This window comes from Gallinula chloropus, assembly GCF_964237585.1.
Source record: "Gallinula chloropus genome assembly, chromosome: 5".
NCBI classification, from domain to species: domain Eukaryota; kingdom Metazoa; phylum Chordata; class Aves; order Gruiformes; family Rallidae; genus Gallinula; species Gallinula chloropus.
The window spans coordinates 37,504,420-37,530,080 of NC_140090.1; the positions used below are offsets into that span (position 1 = coordinate 37,504,420).

Consider the following 25,661-nt stretch of genomic DNA (forward strand, 5'->3'; position numbering starts at 1 on the left):
GTGGATAAAATGGAAGAGGCAAATGTGATACAAAGGCATAAAATAGTTCACATGGAATTTTTTTTTTAAACTGCCAGTGAAATATAATTTAATTCCTGCATTTTTCAAAATTTCCTGGAGGAACAAGACAGATCACTTAATTACAATTAAGAACACGCAGAAAAAAGCAGCTGCTACTGAACTGCCATTCTGTTTATCTATGTCTTACAGTCTCACAGCACCGCAAGGATCCAATTATTTAACTTGCAATATTCACTTACTCATTAAGTGTCTTTCGCGATATATGAACTGAAATGAGTTAAAGGAGTCATAACACTCAATATGAGAAAGTGCCCTCCAAGAAGCCACAAGATTTTAAATTAAAGACTGATCAAGTTAAATAGGATTTGCTTCTCGGCAGGAGCAATCAATTACACAAAAGATTAAATACATTATTTCAAATTGGTTAGCTTATTTCCATGAGAGGTTAGAACTGAGTATGCTGCTTTATCTCACACTGTTTATAAAGCCGTGCTGCGTTCTCAGGTTTAAGTAAAGAACTAAAACTCCTCTGAATTCCAAAACCAGACTGTCTGGACCAGTACTGCGTGTCACATGTTGGATTTGTTGCTTCTTTCCTCTCAATTTTTAAGGGCGGTTGTGATTTTTAGAAGCCTTGAGCCCTAAGACTCCCAGTACAGCCAAGGAAGACGGGCACATAGAGAGCTAGGAGCAAACCTGGATGACTAAATAAAATATGTCTGCCTACTTTTAAACCAGAGCTAAGGGTTTAACCTTCAAGCACTGAATTTGAATGCCTGCTCTAATTTAAGTTTCTTTCACGTCGTTGTCAGCTGGGACTTAAATGAAAAATGGGTGTAAGTACATGTGTTTATTTTGTAGCTTCTCCTGATGACCTCATACTCTAGGAAACAGAATTTTCCAATTAAAATCCTGCTGTACAAAACAGATTTTCAATTTAAATCCTATGAGGTGCATTTTCACCTTCAGCATAAATTTGCTTTCCTAGTATATAAGTTAAACTGCCCTGTGCTCAGACAACGGTGCATCCGGGATCATCACCTGAAGCTCCTGCCAGGACACAGAGATCCAGCCAACCTTTGGGTCAACCTGTATCCATACTCGGGATCTCCCCAGAGGAAAGACCTCTTTGCACTTTCAGTGCAAAGATCAACCGATGTTACACGATGAAAATTCACTGTGTAAGATGCTTAGTTTTAACCTTCACCCTTGTGGTATCATTAAAGTATTTATTGCAAGTGTATTTTTAAAACACTAAGCAGAAATAGAGGCACAGAAACAAACCCTAACATAAGCATGAACTGGATGAATTTGAGGAGTTTAATGAATTTTCAGGTACAGACCACATGATACCATTCAGAAATAAGACCAATTCTACAGCAGCAGAGAGCAGACAATATAAAAACTCACAATAAAACTGCACACACACCATAACTTTTTCCTACTGCAATCCTAACTCACACTAAGCAAGGTGCAACACTAAGGGAGACTATCAAGACTATAGACACTTAGGTTTCATATAAAAAAATAGCAATGGTGTTCACTTCTGGAGGACATGACAATTTCAAAGCACAATACATGAAGAGAGGACATATGGCAGGAAGGGAGATGATGCTGGGAGCTATGCTTGTAAAAGATAATCTTTTTTATTCTGTGAAGCTGTACACTATGTAAGAGGTTATATGGAGGCATTCATTAGACTCTACGAAGAATTAAGGCATCACTGCTCTCTGCACTGTTAACTATTTACTTGGCTTCTCAGAAATATTTCTACTGAAATTATGCTAAAACTTTTGAACAGAGCTCAGGTGACCGTTCTTTTGAGTGCTACCAAGTTTTTATTTAAAATAGCAATATGAATCAGTATGGTGCAGGCAGTGCCATTCACACAGTCCTGACAGAACAGCGATGGTTTAAGTACATCTTACAGCATGAAGGGGCTTGGATGTTTGTTTGCATTTTTATCACTCAGGAATGTGGGTGTAGCTCTCCCCACACCCACTGCAACATCACTTTCCATTACTAATTTCCCAACAGCTGTTTAGAAGTAGCTGGTGCTCTATCATTTCTTATTTAGCTTGAGGCTATCCTCCTCAGCCTGCAATCCTCAGTTCACGGCAAACATTTTTGTTTCCAATAGTCAACGGAAGTTTTCTGATTGGATAAAGTGAAGAAATAACTCAAAGTATTTCTAGCATCACATGCTTTCACTGTAGCTAACCATGCCTCGTTGATTAGTTGGTTAGACAGTCTTTTATGTATTCTTAAAGGATCTGAAGTACAAATCACACCTAAAAGAACAGTGTTTTTGCTGAACAAGGTGAGCTTAGTCTAAGACATGAAAAGCTGTAGAAATTTTAGCATATTGCAAGACTTAAAAAACCTGATATAATTTATCTTGAATAATTTTGTCTGTTAACAAAAGTCAACATCCCCAAATATATCTGAATACCATAGTTATAACATGATTCTATAAATTAGGATTGTAAATACCTGAAAGTTGACACTTTGTTAAGTAGGTTATCTCTCTACAAGAGAAGGTACTGACCTTTATGAAGTTGTCTTGTTCCTTTCATATTAAATCCCCCCAAATCTTTACACATCTGATAATGTACACAGAGAAAGTACATTAAAAGACGTGGAAAACAAATCAGAAAGTTCTGGACAGCCACATTTAAAGTTTACATGAACACAATGGCTCAGAGACAAGAGAATAAGAACAGACGCTGGGATATTAACAACATTAATAAATACAAGTTTACAATGAAGGCACAGAAAAAAAAAAAAGAGACAACTAGAAAAGGTTGGTGGGAGTTTTACTTGTGGAAAGCCGGACGATAACTGCAGTTCTCTAACTATTTTATATATATTTGACTGGTAGCAGTAGTATGTCAATAAACATCTTATTTCATGATCAAGGAATAGACTGTAGGTAGGGGAATTTTCTCTTCCTTATATCAGCGTGGCATTTTTCCTGCAAGCATTACCATTAAACACTGACACTTGTTTTCTCCAAACCAATGCTGTAGATACTACAGACTTCAAAGAAAATACCACCAACCTAATCTTACTAGATGAAATATAAGCCCCCAAAAGCAGAATTACAAGTTCTGACTGTTAAAATTTTGGGGATGGGGGTAAATAAATACCGACAGTATTCTTCTTGTCATTTATTACACTTGCTATCTGTAGAGTCTTTAGATGAAGATTTTAAAAATTCAACTTGTATAAAGACAGGTCTATGCCTATCATAGAATCATAGAATGGCATGGGTTTGAAGGGACTCCAAGGATCATAGAGCTCCAACCCCCCTGCCACAGGCAGAGCCACCAACCTCCAGCCCTGGATCTGCACAAGGTTGCCCAGGGCCCCATCCAACTTGGCCTTGAACACTTCCAGGGATGGGGAAAATCCATAGCAGAACGGTGGACAGTAAGATCTCATAAAATGAAGAAGGTGAGTTTTAAATTCTGTGAACTAACTACAGAATGATGGATTTGCCCTGGGTTTTCTCATTTCCAACTAAAAGCAGCCTCTGAAATGACACACTGCAAATAAAAAGATGCGATAGAATATTTAACATGTTTACTAACTAATGTTTTTCTACAGTAAGATCTGTTTCATTTGCTTTCAAGTTTCTAGCACCAAGTCACCCCTCCTGAAAAGGAAACGGTCATCCATGAGCTTCGGCAGCTCTGACTCTTCCCAGAATCGATCATATTATGAACAGTGGCAGACATCTACTTTCAGGGCAGTGTGGCTCATCTTTAAAAACTGACCTACAGCCAGCTATAGGGAAAAGCTTCCTCATCCTTTCTCTTGCTTTTACATGAATTCATGCAGATGTTCCTACATCAGGTTCATTATATAATACTGTGTCACCCAAACCTTGGCCACAGGTCTTGCGACACCTCTGGGACAACGATTTACAATGTAAAAGACTGTGCTATTCTGTAAAAGAAAATGTTTTGGATGCATCTCTAGCCACTTGCATACTTACATTTGTGTGTCATGACATAATGAAAGAGCTATTAACTTACAAATGCATGAAAACCGATTTTGAAATGTCATCTCAGTAACCCTTAACAGAAATACCATTTAGGTATTAAGAAGAGCAGGTTCTTTCTCTCTTTGTTTTGGGGTTGGGATTTTTCCTCTCCATTTGTTTTAGGGTTGGGTTTTTGATTTGTTTTAAATTTCCAAGCTCTTACATTGTCAATCATTCCATCAGAAGAGGATTTCTGCTTTAATGGATGAAGCAAACAGGTTAAGTATCACACACATTCACTCCTTCACAGTCACTATGCACACCATTAAGCCACAGGAGCAAGCACGTGACTACTTGGTTTTACCTTGGCAAGTCACTTTGTGGACTGTATTATAGTGCTATTAAGTCAAGTCAATGTTTAATTACAAATCATAGTAAAAATAAAATGGTACTTGAATGCTTCTCCATCTCAAAATCATACACAGTCAAGGGTTAAGCCAGGAGTACAAGCATTGCTGCTGACAGCAGGCATGGTTTTGAAAAAAGCTGTTACATTACGACAGTTCTGTTCAGTGAAACATCTGGAAGGGATTTCAAGATTTCACATTACCTTTTGGAACTGTGATAAAAAATAAAGCCTCTCAATTCCAAATGACTGTTAGGTTTAAAACTTTCATTGATTACTCTCCGATTACATTATAGCACTAGTTGTTTTAAGCTGCCAGGTCAGTCTAACACAGGTAAATCTGAAGACATCAGACCTGCTCCTTCGTACAAAATCCCAACGGTAGGTATGGCTGTGTTGCAGCAAGGCATTAGCAGAGCAATTTCAATTCTGAATGACTTTTAGTAAAAACATAGGTAATTTGTTGCTGTTGCAGGCATTTTGCAGTTTCTTCTGAAAGAAATCATCATTAGTACATCCTATTTGCAAGCACAAGAAATCTCAACTACTCATGAAAAGCTGAACAGAGAGTAGCTACTCTGGCGGCTTTACTCACACAGGGGAACGCTGGTAAATTAAGTTACTGCCTGGGAGAGCTCTGGAAAACCCATCTCATTCACAGTCCTTTCAGCACTCAGTTCCTGGAGCAGTAGTGAGCTGACTGGAACGGGTAGCTGTGCAATGAGAGCACAGCATTTCTGACCTGGAAATTATTTTAGCCTTCATGGCCAGGGACCCAGTTAATTTTGTGGTGGACTTTAGGGAGTTGGGGTTTTATTGCTTAAGCAAGCACTGAGACATCTGAAAAATCCCATCTCCCAGACAAGAAAACTGGGAACTCCAGAAAGCTGGGGAAAAATATGTAAGTTGATTGAATGTGGGTATTAAGTTACTTGGCTGAAGTTAATTTTAAGAAATCTGCTGCTGTGGGTGTTAAGTACTCTATTGTTTCCTCAAAAGTTATTTTAGAGAAAAGGAATTACTAATACACAAGGCAGCATGGCTGAGACCCTGATTTTTCATCATAAGGTAATTTCTATATTATCTTCACTAGCACTGTGCAAACTCCAATAATAAAAGCATCATTAGAAACTAGCAAATGAATGACATTTTCCTTTTGGCACTGTGACCCTTGCAGGGGCTGAAGGAGTACTCTAAAAAGCAAATGATTATTTGCATTTAATGCAAAGTGAACTAATTCGTATCTAATCCAGGTAGGCTGGAAATCCTCTCACTTCTTGTACTCCACTCTCATATGATCTCATTTCCAGCCCTGCTGACATAATACCATAGAAAATTACTACAACTAAACCAGAAGGTTAACTCCCCAAAATAGTATCTCCTAAGAAACTGAATGTGTAGTCAATAAGACACACAACGGAACAGATACAAACAACACTGGAAAGATAGCTAGTAGAAGATGAAGGCTGTCAGCATGCAGAAAACATGGATGTTTCTCCCAGTAACACTTACAAGCTTGCGCAATGTTTCACTGGCCTGCTTACTGCTAAGTGGTGACTAAGCCTCAACTTCTCCAGCAGACATGTAAAAACAGAGGAAGCTTTTCTACAGGGAAATTGCTGAGGAGCAATCCAAGTAAAAGGAAGCCATATGTTCAAGAAAGCAAGCAGATATTAACACTACTTCCTATATGTGGTGGTTTGGAAAGCAGAAAGGAGGCTCGCTCCATCACACAACGACACAGAGCTTTTACCTGTGCAGGCAGATTTTTCAGACCCCACGCACAATCTAAAGAAAATCTGCATCTTTGCTCTCTGCATTGCCAGGTCTCCATCCTGAAGTATTGTATTCTGATTTTACAATGGCATTAAGTGTTAGCATTGACTGAGGAGTGTAACTACTACATTTATTTGGAGCTTGGCATGCTCTCTTCCTATTTCTCTGTGGTGAGAACCTTGCCTGTATCTTCAGAAAAATCAGGCTGCTTCTGCATCCCTTTCTTTGCAGCTTTTGTTCTGATCCTAGTCAAAGAAATTCAGTAAAAATAAATGTTACCCTGTGTCAATACTAGCACGATCAGATCACTGATGTGACCACCAATGTTGGTGCTACAAAGCTTTTTGGAAGCTTTTGTTACAAAGCTTCTCCAACTTAGGCAGCTTTTTCAAAACAAAGCTTTAGACAGTTTAAAATAAATAAAACCACTCACGCTTCCCAAACACAGGAGACTGATACTTTTTGTTATTAAGTATTTTAATTTTCAAATAGGACTCTCAAAACATTTTGTTTCTCACTCTGTTAATCCTTTAACTTTTTGTTTTACACACAATCCTTCCTTTGAAGGAATTTCATACACTACGGGCAATACTGCATTGCTGGCCAACATCATTGACAGTTGATTTAAGAGGTCAGTCTTCAAACTGCACATTTTCAAGGTTATATGGTTCACGATGGCAACCGGAGAAGAAAGAGCAAGTGTAAGAGATCACAGGGACTGCCCTCGGGCAATGGGAAAGTGTGAGTTATGAACTGATGAGGTCCAGAGTAATCTATAATCAATCCCTTGGAAGATTAACTACTCCATTTTATCTTTCAGCCCAGTCAGCAAGGATTCAGCAGGCACTTTGTTGTCTGAGCTGCTCATAAACTTCACTCCTGGTACAATATCGAAAATCAGCGATTGTCAAGACATCGCTCTAATCTGACTCAGCATGTCAAACACTGAAGGAGGAACAAAACCAGGAGCTGTATTTTTTGTGACTGAAGATGTGAAAGCTATCAGTAGCAAAGATAAAAGAATCACTTGTTTCAAAAAAATAAAAACGCAGGCTTTTCCAGATCAGGTACCCATCTGATTACAGCTCAGACTCTTCAACAAAATGTGGTGTTCGCTTCTGAGACACAACACACTATGTAAATAAAGGCACCTGAGAAAAAATAATCTAGCAGCTAAGAATAGGTCCAAAAAGCCAAAAAGCGGGCACTACTAACAACGTAAACTTGTTTGACGCCACCACCTACTGACATGCCAAGCTAAGCAATGGAAATCGCTGTAGCCAAAAGTGCAAAGTCCAACACTCCTCCCTGGAAGGCTGTCCTGTAATTTCCCCTGCCATAATCCCTTCCAAAATTTCATTAATTGATGTGTCCCTGTTCCAATAAGCTTCTTATCCTTTTGAATCTCCAATCACCCATTTCCCTATTGAAGGAACTCACTGGTGTGCCCTCCTAACATGTGACAAGCTGGGTGGTGGCCAGCGGGAGGAGATCAAGACAAGAAAGGAGAGGACCATCTTCCCGACCAAGAGCTAGATGCTTATATCTTTTTAAAGCTAACAGAATTTATCTTGCATCAACCTAGAATTTTCTCTGCACATGGCAGGGATTTTGTCTCATTAGACACTTGAAAGGGGCAAAGGTTTCTTTCGGAAGATACAACAGTCTACAGGAAACCATCTATAACCAAGACTAGAAAACTGCAGTCAGCTCTGACCGCAGGGAGGGAAACCCCAGCTGCCTATTGCTAGAACTCAAAAACCCTCCTTTACACCGCGCTCGTACATAAGGAGGGTAGGCTTTTGATAACTCTGCTTACTAAACACAGGCCTGGCTGGCTCACTGTAAATAAACACTAGGCAATGACAAAACATTATGAGCGTGTCCTATTTTAGAAACCATGATTGTCAAAATATATCAAGTTGGCTTTGATCTCTTTCCATAAACTTCACAGTACCAAATCCTTAAATATCTATCATTAGTTAAGCTCCAAATTCACAGACATCTAAACCATACATGCAATTCTGTATTAAACAAATTCTATGTACATCATCTTTTACTTCAATAGCAGATCTGCAATGAAGGTTTAAAAGAATACAGAAGCATTTATCAAACATGATTTAATAGGTTTATTATTTTCACGGAAAATTTTAAAAAGTTGCCAGATCTGTTACTAACATAACCAAATTCAATACAAAGATGAGCAACAGCACAAAACATCTACATGTTTTAAAGTAAGAAAACACAGTTATTGAAATTGTGTCCTCCATAAAGGAAAGTTTTATCTTTTTTGTCATTGCTATTACTGAAGACATTACAGAAAAATTCTAAAAGGCATTGCCAAAAAAAAAAAATATTATTCCCACTGATATTACCACTACTGTTCTGCAGAGATCTGAATGCTTAAAGCAGGCCTAAACCTCTCAAGCACACATGCAAGTAGTCACATCATGCAGGGAACATGCACGCCCAACACCTACCTCCACTTTCCACCTTCAGAAAGAAATATAAGCAGGTAAAACAAATATCTTTCCCTTGACTTTCAAATTGAAACAGAGAAACAATTGTACATGACCTTTCAAAACACCTACCTATAATCTAACAATCTTAATTATTTCTAAAAGGCTACAAAGTGACCTTCAGCAACATTGGGTGAAAAAACTTCCTATTGCAACTGAACTCATTATATCCGAAGAGGTGGCAATTTTATTTCCGTATTCTTGTACTTCACAAGACTTCTCCTCATGTACTAAAGCATTCCTTGTTCCCCCAGGGACTAATCCCACAAGGCAAGGGCACCTGCAAGGTACAAGCACCTGCAAAGTACAAACGCACTTTCCCATGTTGGAGTCAGGTGCCTTTTATTGATCTGCTGGTCAGGTCTCATCACAAAGTTAAATAACTTCCACCTTGTGCAATCACTCCAGTCACCAAGAATTTATTCTACTGAAGGAAGGCATGGTTTTTTAGGTTTTTTTTTTGAGGATTACTTCCCAGTGATAATTATTTAAATTGGAACAAAGAACGTAGGCAAAAAGAAAACCAGATAGTGTTCTATCCTAACACCACCAATCCAAAATTAGAATAAAATATTCCCCCTTTGGAGATTGTTCTTTCTAAAGCATCCTGTCAGAACTTTGATTCAAAGACTACATTCCAGTTGCAACTGTTGGCATCAGATGCTTTGTATGAACACATAAAACCTCACAGATTTGAGGAACCACTGCCAAAGGGTATTGAGAAAAAATACTTTATACATAGCCATTTAGTTACTTACATTGTTGTTGCGGGTTTCTACTGCTGGAAACTTCCTGACTATGAATTTGACAGCAGATTCCAGGTTTTTGTCAATAAGATAGGATGGTTTCGCTTTGGGGTCACCGCATGCCTATAAGAAATACAATAAAGAAATGACGTAAAAACACAATTACCACCTAAAGCTAAGCGATAGTTGCAAATCTGAAGACAAAACTAGAAAGACTCTTTGTTTGTTTGTTTTTAGTGAGCAGGTGATAAAATGAAAGGCAAAGTGCAGGGACTGTCACAGCTGAAATATGCAATGGGAAACAGTACAGAGATGCTCTTCTACTGAAAAAGATGCATGGAAGTATCAAAGCAGTTAGTGCAGAACAGCAGTGAGGAAAAAAACTCAATCCTAAAAGGAGGAAAAAACCAAAAAAGGTTCCCTTTTAATGCTATTCCTGGTTTGAGGTAGTATTGTATTCATCTGGAGTTAATAAACTGTTAGAGCATTCAATCATGTCATCATCTGTGGAGGACAGTGCTGGGCACATTAAATGATTAAACTATTCTTTGTGAAATGAAACTAAAAGCCCCGCCACCAATCTGCATTTAATTATTCTTTAAAATGTTAACTGCAAGACAATGTTCTATACCACAATAAAACCACCGGTACTTGCCTAAAGTATTCCATTTCCTTAGATTAAGAACTCAAGTTTTGTTCCTTTTCTGTACTCCTACAGTAGCCTAGGCTGGGCTTTAAAAGCAGCAATCAAGAAATGTCAGTCATTTTTGGTCTCTTACATACACATATCGGAACAGCTTCTGTGGACAAGCGACTGGCGAGACTCCTACTTTTGCCAGCTACAGTGCATGCTGTCAGACACACGACTTCTCAACTACTCTGAGTAGCGAGCCATGCTATATACCATTTAGTTTGGAGGAACGTACTAAGAGCAGCGTTACTTACATGACAAAATGTGTACTCGATTTGTATTTTCAGTTTTATGGTCCTCATAGGGGTTTGCAAAGGAGTTTCGTGTCTCATGCAAAACTAAATTACATGCTAGGCATTTCTACGCAACATAGCGAACTCAAATGACAGCTCATTTAAAAAAAACCTTTTCCACATTGATTTCTATGACCAAGTTGTGGACTGTAGAGACAGAAGTCATGGAGTATGAGACCGATTCTGAAAGCGGGCAAGCGGGCAAAGGGAAGGTGAAAAGCTTTGCAAACCTTCCAAACTTGTCCTTGCTGGGAAAGCAGTGTAATAAAAAGAGAGAAAAATTACATATAAACAAATTACTCTTAAATTCTAAAATATGTTACATTTAAGTGAACTAACACACTATCACCTACATCCAAGAGAACATTATGACCATCTGTTACTCTAGGCAGCATACTTTCTACTGGATGGTGATTATTCTAGTACTCACAAACAACTTTGCACAACAGTAAAATTCTAATAAGCACACGTAAAGTGCTGTGTATATACCGAGACATGTAAATTCTAATAGTATTTCCGTACTAAGTTCAGGTAGGGAGAGAAAAATAGGAGTTAACAAACATCACATGCAACTACAGGGGGGAAAAAAAAGGAGAGAAACTCAGTGAAGTTTTACATACCTGAAAAAGAAACGGTAGCCAAGAAAAAAAACAAAAGAGTCATTATTGTAAGTTTCTAAAACTCCTACCAGCAGTACATGACCGTCATTGCTAACGTACTACTCTCACACCAGAACTCTCACATTTGCTAATTTTTCCCACGATTGACTAAATTTTATTAAAATATATATCTATAATGCTACAAGAGGAACTTTTAATGCAAATCAATTCAGCAACATCCATGGTATCAGTTAGATACTAAATAGTTGCTTTGATATTCTCACAGCAGCAAACACCATGTACCACAGAAGATCTACTCCATATGCACTTTAAAGTCTTTTACATGGTTGCAAAAGTAACAATTACACTACAAACAGGCATTGAAAAATTAAACAATGCGTGCTTCAAATTTACGCAGTCTTAATTAGCTAGATGCCATGGTTTTGTCAGAATCCGTGTCAGATTATTTCAATTTGCTGTCCATATATAACTTTCCCTACTAAAAGGAGGATTACAAACTGAAAAAACAGCTTAATAAACAACATATATTTGTGGCTTGTTAAATTCCAGTACGGTTGCTGTTACACAGGAGACAAGAAATCTGCCACTGTTGACTTCCTAAATTTTCCAGTCCGATTTCAAATCCTGCTTACATACACACGCCTTATTTCTCCTAGCAACAGATGTTTTCCCTCCTATACATCAGCTCTCCAAAATGTTTACTAAAAATTATGGTCTACCCAAGCCCCTCTGCACAAATCATTTGCATGGAAACAGGGTCTGAAAACACCAACATGTACATCCTCACGTGGCTTCAGGAACCTGAATCCCAGAGATGACAAATATCCTCTGTCTGACAGGCAATCCCCTTAATACATCTAAAAAGGTGAGTAAGCGCTTTGATCCTTCCCGTTATTTCTTTGTTAACTCCAAGCAACCATGATTCTTCTATAGACTTCCATATACTTCAATTCTAATATGCTACAGAAGATTGAGGCACAGATAAAGCAACCTGCCACAAGATTCAAAAGGTTAAAGGTATCCTTCACACATTTCAAAACTCCAAATTCTCAGCAGCTGTATAACAAGCCTACCTACACAGACTGAAGAGAATGAGGACAACAGACAACATTCAACAAGCAGGTCAGTGCCTTTTCCTTCCCTTGCCCAGGTGCCAGAGCAGCTCAGTTCCTTTCTAGGAACTGGTATTATTTGATTACCACATGTTGTTGTGTGATCCATAGGGTTAGCTGCACTCAGCATCAAATCTAGAGGAGTCTGTGCAGGCTAAACCTCCCCTAAAACAGCAAACAGGCCTATGAAGCTCAGGCTCACTATGGTTCACTCTAGGAAGTGTAGAAGAACCCAACCCTAGCACATCTGCACCAAGTGTGAAAGCGCGGTAAGGCACATAAACCACAATTCTGCACTGCAGAATGAGCAAAGACGTTGAGGTCAATGGTCTTACGATATAGGTAGGAAATGCAGCTTTCACTTTTAACAGTGTGGTCAACACAGAATTGACTTGTCAGTACTGTAATAGGCAGGAACACTGCAGTACAACATACAAAGATCACTCTGCCATATACAGTGCTCTGGCATTCAAATAAAATTCCAAGAATTAGCCAAATGCAGTCGCCCTTTCACAATCAGTCTCACATATCACTCATTCCCCTAAGGGAACTACAACAACCTTTCTTCACTTTTTTTTTTTTAAAAAAAACAACCAAACAGAACGGTTACACTTTTTTAACATTAAAAAGAGATTAAAAGAATTTAAAATGTCCTCACTAGTGCAGCATTCATGGAATACTGCTCTGAGAAACTATGGGATTCCAGCTGCTCCAGCCCCGCAATACTACACTGAAAGAATCTCTCAGCAGCCATCTCCAAGTTCCTTTGTACATTACTAAACAGTTGCCAAGCAGTTACACTGAAGAAAAAAAAAAGAAAGACGATGCAAAGCTATCATTAGAGACTAATCTAAGTAATTAAAAAACTAAAATAAAAAGGACTCGGGTGCTGGGTTTCTATGCAGTTGCACAGCATTTCTTCCCACAGCACTTTAGAACGGCAGCCTGCTATGATCAGCTCTCAACTGCAAGCATATTTTCCCGATCTGATTCTGCGTATCCAACTCTCAACAACGTGATTTCTATAGCTAAGGGATTATTCAGAATACTCATTTGCTATCATATGCACGGATCATCAAAATTCAGACTACACATGTGGTTTAGAGATGCTTCACTATGCTTACATTTTGAATTAAAGCAGCGTTTCCCTGCCTAGCCAAATTAGGTAACTAGATCATCATTATTATCATTGTTATTACACAAAATTGAGATTCTATTATTTAATTGATGCTATTAGGTTCTTCTGTGCTATTTTAACTTTGAAAATGAAGAATGCTACATAGCTTCACTTATCTGGTGGTGCTAATTCAAAAGCGGCCAACAGGAAAACAACCACCATCAAAAACCTTCATAAGGGCTACATGCAATATAAGTAGCCACTAAAGAACACAGAATCCTGTAGAACTGGCTCTGGCCCAGAATATGCCAACATAAAGAGATACAGCAACGAGGCCTTTTGCCCCCGATACAGTTTCAGCTATGACTACAAAAGCCCAAGCCTAACATTTTATCTCCTACTCAAGGGCAGAGGATGTTGGGGAACAAAAACACATCCATCAACAAAGTTACTACATAGAATCCATCTGAAGTGATGTGAGTAAAGAGAAGTTTATGTTTAGGTACAATCTCGGTCAAGAGGCAGTGTACAGGGTGCAAACCTATATTTACGACACCTAAACTTTTACATAGATGTGCCACGTGTCCTTGAGTAAGAACACCGGGAAGTATTACCACAGTCCCACTGTGTAGGATGATGAAAAAAGGAAAAAGTCTAAACATGCTACTGTATTACAGAAATATCATCAATATCTTTTTCTTGCTAAAATCAACCTATTCCAAATTATCAGCAAGGCTGTTTCCCAACAAAAGAAAAACAGGGCCATCTGAATCAATAATTTCCCATTTTCATCCCCCAAACCTCCTACATCAGCAGATGATCATAAAGCAAGTCATATTTCGCAGCATTTTAACATGTTTTTATTACTTAGGGATCTTGATTTACCGTTACTGCAGACCTAAGATAAAACACTGCTAAGCATGGTTCCACTGGACTGTGACAACACACACTGAAATAATCTGAGTCAACAAATCATCTTGCTTTCACATTTCATTTACAAATGACTCTGCACTAAAAAACTGTGAATTTAACCTGCAAATAGATGGAATTTCAACATCAGCAAGATATACGCCATTCCCTGTGTTAGTAACTTCCATTAGTAAATGGAAGTACACTAAGATTTCTCATATTTAAAAAATGGGAAAGGCTCTTGTACGTACCATTTACCGTTTACTACAGCACGTTCTCTTTGAAGAAGCAATGCTACTGAGGAGGAGAGGTGAATAATCAATAAAGGGCTGTTCTGAATGATGAATATGGAAGGAAACAGTTTACGTTTGCCTTGACATTCCTGATGAATCCTACCACAACTGCTTTGTTGTATTTGAGGTTTTGTGGAAGCCCAATTTTAATAATAAACAGGCTGGTCCCAGATAAGCTTTGTGAATGAAGCCTTGCCCACCATAACTATACAAGCAGATGCAAGAATTAGTTGGTCTCGCATGGGCAATGTAACTGTCCTACACCAGTATCACTGGTAATCTCGTGCCAAGTAAGTTACATACTGGTGCTTGCATTTATATGTGATACACAAAACGTAAACCTGTATTTTGATATATAAACTACGCTAGCAGTAGTTGATATATAAACCATGCTAGTAGAGTCAACCAGAACGGTATTGTTCCCGTGACCCAAGCATGATCAGTAATGCAAATAAAGTATCTAGTTTTGGACAATCTGTGTAGACCTTGGACATATTCAACACATGGCTCAAAATTTTTGTCACTTTAACAGCTACTGCATTCTTCATGTATGAAGGTTCAGAAGCCTGGAAGATAACATATTTTCATATTCATTCAAATTACAGGCATTAAAGTCAGCCCAATGTTTCCTAGAGGTAAGCCAGACATCCCCTCTACCTTCCTTCAGTGAGTCTTGAACCCTGAAGTATATCCTTTATCTTAAATCCTAATGTAGCTCTACTCAGAAATCCAACCCATTAAAATGTATGCTCAGATGAAATCAGAGGAAAAGGATAGAAAGGACCTCAAGAAATTGCCTACTCTGTTTTACCATTCCAAAGGAGGCTCAATTGTATCTATGTTGTTCCTGGGAGATGTCTGTCAAATCTTTACTTACAGGCTACATTCAAAAAACATTCTCACAGTCATTTCCAATATTCAGAGATCTTTTTCATTAGGAAGTTCTAAGATCTAGACTTAACTCTTCCCCCTACTATTTAATCCACCACTTCTGTGGCCACACTGAATCATACAAACTGTTTCCCTTCTCTCTACAGCAGTCCTAAATACTTAAAAACTTTTATCACTTACTAATTTACTTCTGCGTGACCGTTTTCTCTTATTATGCTGCTCTGGACATTCTCCATTTTATCGACATCTTTCTTGAAAACTGTGTCGGATCAGATATATTTTGTATGAGTCTCAATGCATGTCACGTAAAGCAAAAAGGATTACTTCCCTTATCTTCAGAGTATCTCGCTCACACATCTATAAAACCTCCTGTCACCTCTGATTTTTTGCAGCGAAACCCAGTTGGCTTACATTTACCCTGGCATGTCCCTAACATCTCCCAGCTATTTTCTACAGACTTTCTATCTCATTATTTTTCATTTTCTATTTTGAATTTCACTAAGTGCCGAATAGCTTACAATCCTGCTTGCTCAGCCACCTCCAAGTTTGTTAGACCACACCTACAATTTAAGCTGTGACTGAATTCCAATTAGGTTCTTCGTTATTTCTGAAGCTTCCCCCTGGTTTCCTACCCACAAATTTATTAAGCACGCCGTAGTCATCATCTAGGTTGTTAGTACAATGACTGGAACCAGTGGTAAGACACACCACAAGGAGACCCTGCTGAACCCCATCTGACAATGAGACCTTCATAACTGCTCCCTAATGTGGCTATCCATCTGTTCTCATCGTTACAACTTCATCCAGACTGCACTTCCTTAGATTGTTTGCTAGAACAATAAGGTGAGGTAATGTCAGCAGCCATCCTAGGGTCAGTGTGTAGAATTCCTATGACGTTCTCCATACTAGAGCAACCCGTCACCTTGACCATTAAAGAAATATGCTTGGTGTGACACTATCTGTACAGCAGTAAGTTCATGTTGTCCTCTTGTGTCTGTAGCACCATTTTAAGCAAGCACTCAGTTCTACTAATCAAATATGGGGCAGGGGAAGAAATTTCACTGCCACAAAACCTCCCCTAAATATAACTTATAAAGGAACAGCTTAATAAAAGATGAAAAAGCAATGGGAATTCCCTGTCTAATCTGCATCTAAAATAAGATCAGCTGTGACTTTTTAGCTCTATCTCCTTTGCACTTGATCTTAAAAATCTCTTGCAGCTAAAATTGCATTTCTTTTTGTGTCAACACATCAGGGCAGCAAAAGAACAGTTATGGTAGGGCAGGCGATGCAGGTTTGTAAACAAAGAAACAAGGTAAGGTAATTCTGGGCATCTATATTTGAAACAAAAGGATGAATCTACCTGGCTTTTTGTTATTTCAGAAGATACAATATATTTTTTTATTGTATTAAAGTTTTTATTGCTGTTGTTGTTTGAGAGTTTTTTTACAAAATTAGTTGTTTTTCTGAGCTAAAATAATGTACAACCTAGTATCATCAGTTTGTGTTTGCTTCTTGAGTAGAGGATTTTAAAATTTATGTTTTTTAATTGCCAGCACTGACTGTTTCATTGGGGCTTCTCTCCTATAGGTAGGACAGTACTCTGAAACACAACTAGACAAACATATACTGTCATTTTAACCTTTAAAGAACTGCTGACATCTATCAAGGACTGAAAGCCTGACTGCCCCACCCTAAGGCACTTCCTGATATTACCTGCTCATTCCAATGCCAACCTTACTATTCAAACCTAGATTACTTGTGAGCTTTTCCTCTCAGCTCAAAGCTCTGCACTCCAGGACTGTGTCAAAAGGGTGATCTAACCCTACACCCCTCCCAACTTCAGAGCTCTGCAGGTTGGATGCTCCTCCATGTTCTCACCTAAAATCCCTCCTGCTTCCCCCCGCAAGAACCACTGTAGTGCCTGAGCAAAACAGCGTGCTTTATCTACTGGTTCTATTAACCAAACAATCAGTTGGCTTTTACAACTGTCCCCTGCAATGTCCCCCTTCAGCAAGTCCTCTCCAGTTCAGCTGTGGAGCCTTTAGGATGTTTTTCTTCATCCCAATCTCAAAGCAGTGTTAAAGGCTGGCCAAGCAAGATCAGAGCTCTATTCAGCCTTGGCTGCACTGATCAACTTGGCATCATTTAACCACAGGAGATTTGATGCAGTCCTCTTCTTTCCCTCACAGCACAGGCCTTCTCTTGCTCTTTTGAAAAGAGTGCGCACTTTAACTGCTGCAGAAGAGAAAATAAATAGGGAAAACAAAAAGTACTGAAGATAACAAATAACATCCTTAATAAAGTCAAGAATCCAATATTCCCACTACTGCATCTTTAAAGAACTAACTGCCAAATGACTTTAAATCGGGCTTCACACTAAGCTATGTGGTGCTCACAAAAGGATTGGAACAACATTTTGAGTCTGGAGTGGTAAAGTCAGCTAAACCCCCTGCAAATATTTATTCTGTTCCTTATCTATAACTTCAGTTTGGTTATGCAGTTCACACCCAAGAACTGGTTGATGATTCTCATTTTTCAGATACTATGCAATCATCAGAGTTGTGAAAGTTAAACGAATTTGTCTGGTTAATGACATTAAGAAAAAAACCCTTGCAGATAAATGCAATACCTGCACCATGAAGAACAACTGAACATTGCCAGCAAAGCAATTAATGCTAAATAACAGATCTGTCATGTTTGAGTAACACATACTCTAATAAACTCAAAACCTTAACTTTTATCCCAGGCACTTCCGTGGACAGTATACTGCTTCAACATTCATCAAAAATCACTCTCTTGATTTCCTCTGGCTAAATCTACACTACAGGGACTTTTAAGATAAAATCTCCTGTTGTAAATACTTCCCAGTATCCAAGGGCTTGATAAACAAAGACAAAACAGGCCCAGAGAACACGAGATTACTCTATTCCTCTGCCACCACTCCTGAATAATACACTTACTTGCCAGTACTGGCAGCACTACGCATACCAACACAGTCTCAGTCTGCCCTGGAAGGTAAAAAGACTCCAAGCTTCACCTGAGCTAGGATGACATGAAAAACCCCTGCCGTCCTTTACGAGTCTCCAATTAAACCTCAGTAAGTTCATGACAGAAGGGTTACATGGAAAGCAGTAATACAACTGCTAGCCTGAATAAGTGAGGCTGAAGTCTTAAAAAAAGTAAACGGAACAAATTAGGAGAGAAACTGCAAGAGCAAGATTTCCCAGTTCAGGACTAACAGTGGTCCCAGTACAAAAGACAACTGAAAGCAGCAAACAAAGGATCCTACTTCAAAATAACAGCCGCAACGAAAGTAAATCCATCTCTATACATGTTGAACGTGAGTTTTGCCTCATCATCCACTACTACATTAGTAATCCCACTTCTCATACATTCCATGCTGCTCTCAGAGACAAACCCACACATTCAGATACCCTTATACTAAAAGCAACACACTTCAAGCTATTTCAGAAGACACCACCACCACAGCAGGTCACTAAACAGGAACTGATGAACAATTAACAGCTATGAGCACAGTGACATCCAAACTGAAATTTACACAGGAAGATGAAGTACAAACAACAAGTTTCTAACTGTTTTCAACATCTTCTGTAACTCCTTGGGAAGTAAGGTTTGCCTGCTTTTTTTCTAATAGTTGAGAAATTTCTGAATTGTTTAAAGCCTCTATGTCCCAGACAACATCTACAGCAATCTGTAGCGCAGCTACAAATACTTCACCTCTCACTTCCTCTTATGAAAAGTCTTAACCATTTCCTTTAACCACAAAAACCACATATTATGTGGTTATCTCTAGTAACTCAACTTTTGATGTCATCTTAAATAGGGGAAGCTACAAGAATTGTATACAGTGGTTTTGGAATCAAGGGTTTTCAGAAAGGGAAATTATTTTAAAAAGGAAATGAAAAAATTAAGCGTTCCGAGCAGCCAGCTAGGCTGCAGCGGCTGAATGGAGATCCGCAATACAATCATCAACCCTGAGACTTCTGGGGCTCACTGTCAGAGCCAGCCTCTGACTGCAGTTTAAAGAAAACTACTATTTGAATCACAAATCACTACATGAATGTACAGCGCCGTGTCTGGGACATCTCCAGATTTGCAAAGCTATACGTCACGCAGTATTCAAGCCGCTTGGTCACACCTCCTCTCTCCCTGCATGGAAGACCTACGCAATTTTGGACTCTGTTCATGGCAATTGCAGGAAAAACTGGTGTCACCTCTAACGCTGATGGTCCCCTACCGAGAACCTATCCACTTGCATCACTTCACTAAGACGAGTAACAGCAGAAGCTGCTACCACCATATGGGCAAACGTGCTCAGGGCTCTGCCATCCAAACACGCCAGCAGAAATGTGTCTGTAGGTGCTGGACCGCTTCACATGAGCAAATGTCCCCAAATCAGAACATGAGTAATGGAAACAGAGTCTGTGCTCGCAAGGGCCAAGGCATAGCTGGATGTCAAGACGAGGTCTGATTTTTCCTGTCTCATTTCCTACCTCGTCCCAGCAAAGCACAGTGATGCTCGGGCAAAATTCCCCTAGCCTGTATTTCACCTGGGGTATTTCTCTCAAAGCGTAACAAGCGCACTCAGAAATGACTTCCCTGTTTTTCAGCTTTTTCCCATAAACAGGGAACTCGTATTTTGCATTACAAGTGTAATTATGTTGTTACCATTATTAGGTTAAAGCAGTTTTTCCAATGTACAGAACTGCAAACTAAAAGGATCCTCACTTACACTTTGTCAAGACAGGAATTTCCGATGGTTGAGTCAGAACACTTTATTTATGTCAGGAAAGACTTTCAGAAACACTCCAGTGCATGTTAACTACCAACACTGCCTTGGATCAACCCTCACTGAAGTTGTTTTGAACACTTCAATCACTGGGTCACCACACTGGAAACACCACCCTAATTAAAATCAACGTTGCACTCGGTACAGCCAAGAGTCCCTTACTACTTCCGGAACACAACTCTCCCATATGAGCAAAACAATTTGACAGGATGCTTTCTTCAACTTGGATCTGCTCAGCAGGGCCACCACTGACAGAAACCTCTGCTCTGAAGTCAGAGCAATCACGTAAGCTCCTAAAAATCTCCAAGTCCCTCCATTATCGCCACAGAGTGGGCCACCTGAACCCAGCATGCAGAAGGGCACAGAAATTTTAACCTGCAAAGGTACACTCCTTGCCTGCCTATAACAACTAGCGTTTTAATCAAAATAAGAAAAAACCTCTCCCAGAAATAATTGTGCTTGAAGCAAAGCATAAAAATCTTAACAAACGCTCGCTACTGGAAGCGGTCTGAATGACGAGGTATCTGTCGCACATGAGGAAAGTATTGCTGATAGGGGCACATGAAGCCCAGAAGCTGGGCACGGCCAGGAACCACGCTCTTCCACCCAGGAAAGCTCAAGGGCTTCCTTCAGGACAGAAATTCCCTACGCAGGGAGGCGGCCTTTCCCTCCGGTCCGGCAGCTGCCGCTCCCCGCACTGCCGAACCACCCACATCCGTGCGAGTACGGATTTGGCCCGCTTCGGGCGGGCGGAGAGCAGGCTTAGCCCCCACGGCAGCTCCACCTGCTCCACCTCACGCCGGGGGCTGCTAAGCAACCACGCGCCTCGGACTTGCTGAGATGAAATTTACTAATTTTACCCCAAACTCCTTCTCTACGGTAGCGGCAGGTTTCGCAACACGGCGTGGGAAAGCCCGTGCGGAGCGGCCCACTCCCGGCACCGTGACTCACGCACGGCGGGGCGGGAGCGGCTCCGGGCAGCACTGCCTGCCGCGGGGGCCGCGCCGGGCCTAGGCCCCGCGGCGGGGGGCGCCGGGCCTGCGGGCACCGCGCAGCACCGCGCCTGGCTCCCCTACTCCCCTCCTTCCAGGTAGGGACGCGGCGGCGGCTGCCCCCCGACAAGCCCCGGCACCCTCCCAGGCCCCGCCGCGCCCGGGTCCGCAGGCGGCGCGGCTGCGAGCCGGGCCGGAGCGGCCGACCGCGGGCGACGCGGCTACCGCCGCCTCCCCGCCCTGCCTCTCGGGCCCCGCAGCTAGGCCGCGGCGCGGCCGGGTGAGCCGCAAGCCGCGCGGCGGAGCGCCGGGCCGGCCGGGGCCCGGTCGAGCGGGCGGCGGGGATCTCGCCGGGGCGGTTCCTCCCCCCCGCCTCCCCGCCGGGGCCCCCGCACCTTCTTGATGTTGTAGAGCCGGGTGAGCATGCCGACGCCCCGGTCGTTCAGGATGGTGAGCTTCTCCGCCAGCTTCTGCTGGCTCGGCTGCAGCACCGACCGCGACATCCTGCCCCGCTGCGCTGCGCGCCCCCGGCCCGGGCCCCGCCACTCGCAGCCCTGCCGTGGCGCGGCCGCCGGCCCGGCGCTGCCTCCCCCCGCCGCCGCCGCCGGCCTCGCTCTGCGCTGCCTCCGCGGGGCGTGGCCACGGCGGCGCGACGCGTCACGTGGCGCGGCTCTCTTCCGCCCCCTGCGGGCGGGCGGGGAACGGGGCGGGGGGAAGCTCTCCCGGCTGCCCGCTGCCCAGTGGAAGCCGCGGGTTGTCAGCGTTAGGTCCGCTCACAGGCGGCGGCCCGCCTGTCTGCTTGTGCCGTCGCTGTACTATCAGAGACCTTGCTCGGGCCCTACGTGAGGTAGAAGCCCGGGGTGGGCCTCAAAACCGCGAAGGGTATCCCGCTCGTCTCGTACATAACCGGCTGAAGTCAAGAGCTGAAGCTCGGCAGAGGGCTGCTGGGTGCATATCGACACACCTACCACCACCCTGGGCCTTCCCAGGGTGCTTGTGCTGGCCCCATAAGCACACACCCATGGTGGCACCCCAAAGCCATGGGGGCACTGGGGAGAGGGGCTGTGAGGGGACAGCCACCCCGGCCTCTTCCAAGGCTCTCGCTATTCCCCAGAGCCACCGCTGCAGGCCAACGTACAGCACACTCAGAGAAACACCATTCCCCTGGCTATGTAAGTCACATCACTGCTATTGCTTATGGGAACAAAAAACATCTGCGTTTTAAGGCACAGCGAAGTATTTCCCCACCCTGGATGTCAATGAGAGCACTCCACAAGAGCTCTCCCATACTGTGACCTGTTCCCTGGGAGGGTTGCACTGCTGGGTGGCTGGCACAGATGCAGGGTTCCGAGCCTATTTACTAAGAGATGGGCTTAAGAATTAAACTTCATACCTCATTTTCTTATAACACCACCATCTGTGCTTTTTTTTTTTTGCATATTAACACTTCTATTTAATTTTCAGTTTGCATTTTTGCATCAGGAATCAGAATCAGATGATCGCAGCCTTCTAGCGGTTTTAAACAAATAGGTTTTAGAAAGAAAAGAAATCAATGTTAGAAGCCTACATGTAATTAAATTGTTACTGACCTCCTGCTTTAGCAGTTACATGATCATTTATGATTCAGAATGAACCAGGAAGTGAGAACTTTGAGTTCCAATCTTAAGTCTGCTATTGACTCATTCTTTGGCCTTTATCAGATTTTCTTTCTGCCTCAGCTTTGTGTCCAAGAGTCAGGAATACCTAGCAACAACGCTGTAATGACTAATTAGGTTCGGCCTGACCTTTCACTTCTGCAGCCTACTGAAAACATCAGTAACATTCAAATCAGTATTTAGATTTGTAACGCATAAAATGCTACATAATCTCAAAGTATCCAACTGATATCTACAGCAATACTTTTACACAAAGCATCTTCCTTCTATTATCAAGTAACTTAAAAATATCAAATGTAGTGTCTCCAGTTGCAATAATGATATTTCCCATGGTGGCGTGCTTCAAAATAAGCAGCAGTGATATTGCTGAGTACAGGATTTTTTTGTTTCTCATACACAGCTAAAAGAGCAGCAGTAACTTCTTAATTCCATATTCAATTCATATTCAGTCTTCTCAAGGTTTCAAACATTAACAATCACAGAAGCTGTAATTTATATGTAGCCAAGCAAGCGGAATGACACCAACATTGTGAAGCAGGATGTTACCAACATTGTGACGGTTCGTTGGGAGTTTTGTGCATCATATTCAATCACCTATGATCTAATTCCTCTGGAATTAGTAGAAAAAACGTGGGTTACAAAGTAGTCAAAGCCACTTGACTTTGATAAAGCTTGCGCTTTCAGAGCCGGCTTGAAAACTTCCAAGCTCTCTGTAACGACTAATGTAGCTTGCAACAGGAAAGCAATCACAGTTCACTTCCACACCGCACAGATAACAGGTTGAGGCACAGAAGGGCAAAATGACTGGCTCTCTCCTTTGTAGTAATGACAGAGCATCCTGTTTTTAAACTCCCACACTATTCCTGAGGCTGTTTACAAGATCCTATTATAAGAAGCACCTCTAGTTGCCCTTTTTTTTAAAATGCAAATGGTGCTGAGTTAGCTGCGTTTCTTGAAAGTGAAAACATCCTGGATAGCAGAATAGGGAAAGGATCAGTACCACTAAACAAGAATTTCTAATACAAGGAATTTTTTCTACCATGCATGCACACTGACCTAATACTTTAATGTATTATTACCTGAATTATCACTGTAGCATGGTTAGGCATAGACTTCTAACAATATTCCTCTAACACACAAGCAGCTACATTAAAGCAAACAAAAAACCAATCTCCCCTTTAGGTAGAGCCTAGGAGACCAGATGTTTTCAAGTACGACCCTTTGCAAAATGACAGTTATTCAGCAAAGGTATCCGCAGGGTGCCAAGACCTGATTAGGAAAAGGAAGTGTACCCTATCTCAACTCAGAGAAAGACTTGAAAGGAGAGCACCAAACTCAGTGACAAAAGACCTTACTGCCCACGCAAACACAATTTGAGCATCAGGACCAGTGTCAGGTTTGGAACTACAAAGCACACGTTTTTTCCTCTGGCTTTTAAGCACTTACTGCTTATTAGAAGGAGAAAACGCACACATCTAGGGGAGATACAGTACAGCCAAAAGTTAGGCTTCACAGGAACCACATCAAAACCACTTGGAAACCTTTGCTATATGTGAAGGGAGAAATCACAGTGACAGAAAGCAGATGTTACCAAGTTCAAACTTGGTTAATGTGAATGCACATACTGAAGCAGTCAACAGTTTGTCATCGCTTTTAATGGCGGCAGGGTAAAGCCCGTGTTGTCATACTCCTTTTGCTGCAACTATGTGGGAAGCACAGGCATACATATGGGTTTTTGACAAGAAGATTTATTGCATTTTAGATTATAAAAATGTCTGCATTGTACAATCTGGGCTCACCAGTCTAGCAGCAAGCATAACAATAAAGTGGAAATACAAGCTTTGTCAGTACCAGCATAACTCCTACAGGTGTGGCAAAATTAAACCAAGGGAAGAGTAAGCCCAACAATTCTTTTTAAAACACACGACTACTATTTACTTCATGACTTATTACTGCCTTAATGTTTAAATGACTTTTGGTATTTATTCCAAAAGTATGAATTTAGGACAAGTTTTAAACGGCAGTTCAGATTTGGCTTAAGCTCACTTCTGCTCCTTTTAAAACTAATTTTCTGCTCGCTTCAGGATTTACCTGTGCTATTCTCTATCCCCACTACACCAAGCTGACAGATTCATTATATTTTAAACTATAGTTTTCTTGATGAAGCCAGTCCTTTTCCATTATCTAATCTGTCATCAAGCCAATGTGTCTGCAATTTCCCAGGTTCTCTTTTATTCCTCTCTTTAAAGGTGTTTGGGCATTAATTTAATCTGTTCTCTCATAAACATACAAGCTCATGTGCGTACCAGCTCTCTGTTCAATTCGATGCACATCTCTACATCCTCCTGGCTGAGGTCATGCACAACACAGCAGTTGCTCAGAGATACCAGACCTTTCAACTTAAAAGGACACGAATGTTGGATAGGAAAGACAAAAGAGGCATGCAAAGCCAGTTTGAAATAGAAGATGAATACTTCAGCAGCTGTTCTCTCATGCGCTGCAGAAACCCGCCAGTTTGAGAGTGCATGAGCACTTCTGCTCCTACTGGAGGGACAAGTATGATGAGCCTGCTCCAGAACATCTTGTCTGGTACTATGCGAATGAGCCTTAATCAGCAGAGAAGCAGATTGTCATTGCCATTTGAGAACTGGCTTTTGCAGGGTGTCTCAGGTCCATGACTAACCAGTTGTGCTTAACAAATGTCAGCCTGGTGGCTATGGAAGTTTGTGGCAGCAGGAAGAAAATCGCTTACATGCGAGCTATCAGCATGGAAAAACACAATGAGCCTAGAAAGCATTGGTGTGCTAGGATTTGTCTTG

The 25,661-nt window shown here is 41.3% G+C and overlaps 1 protein-coding gene across 2 annotated transcripts in view; it reads right to left on the reverse strand.

The window, feature by feature from the left end:
- Window positions 1-21,690, reverse strand: part of NCKAP1 (NCK associated protein 1) — a gene marked incomplete at its 5' end in the record, with an annotated part of 57,702 nt that extends 36,012 nt beyond the window's left edge. Inside the window, 3 exons of one of the 2 annotated variants that reach the window (XM_084264303.1) lie at window positions 9,469-9,579; window positions 10,671-10,688; window positions 21,583-21,690. In XM_084264303.1, the coding sequence (XP_084120429.1) occupies window positions 9,469-9,579; window positions 10,671-10,688; window positions 21,583-21,690 (237 nt within the window). The remainder of the gene's footprint in view (window positions 1-9,468; window positions 9,580-10,670; window positions 10,689-21,582) is intronic. The other variant, XM_084264302.1, reaches the window with a different exon arrangement.
- Window positions 21,691-25,661: the final 3,971 nt, after the last annotated feature.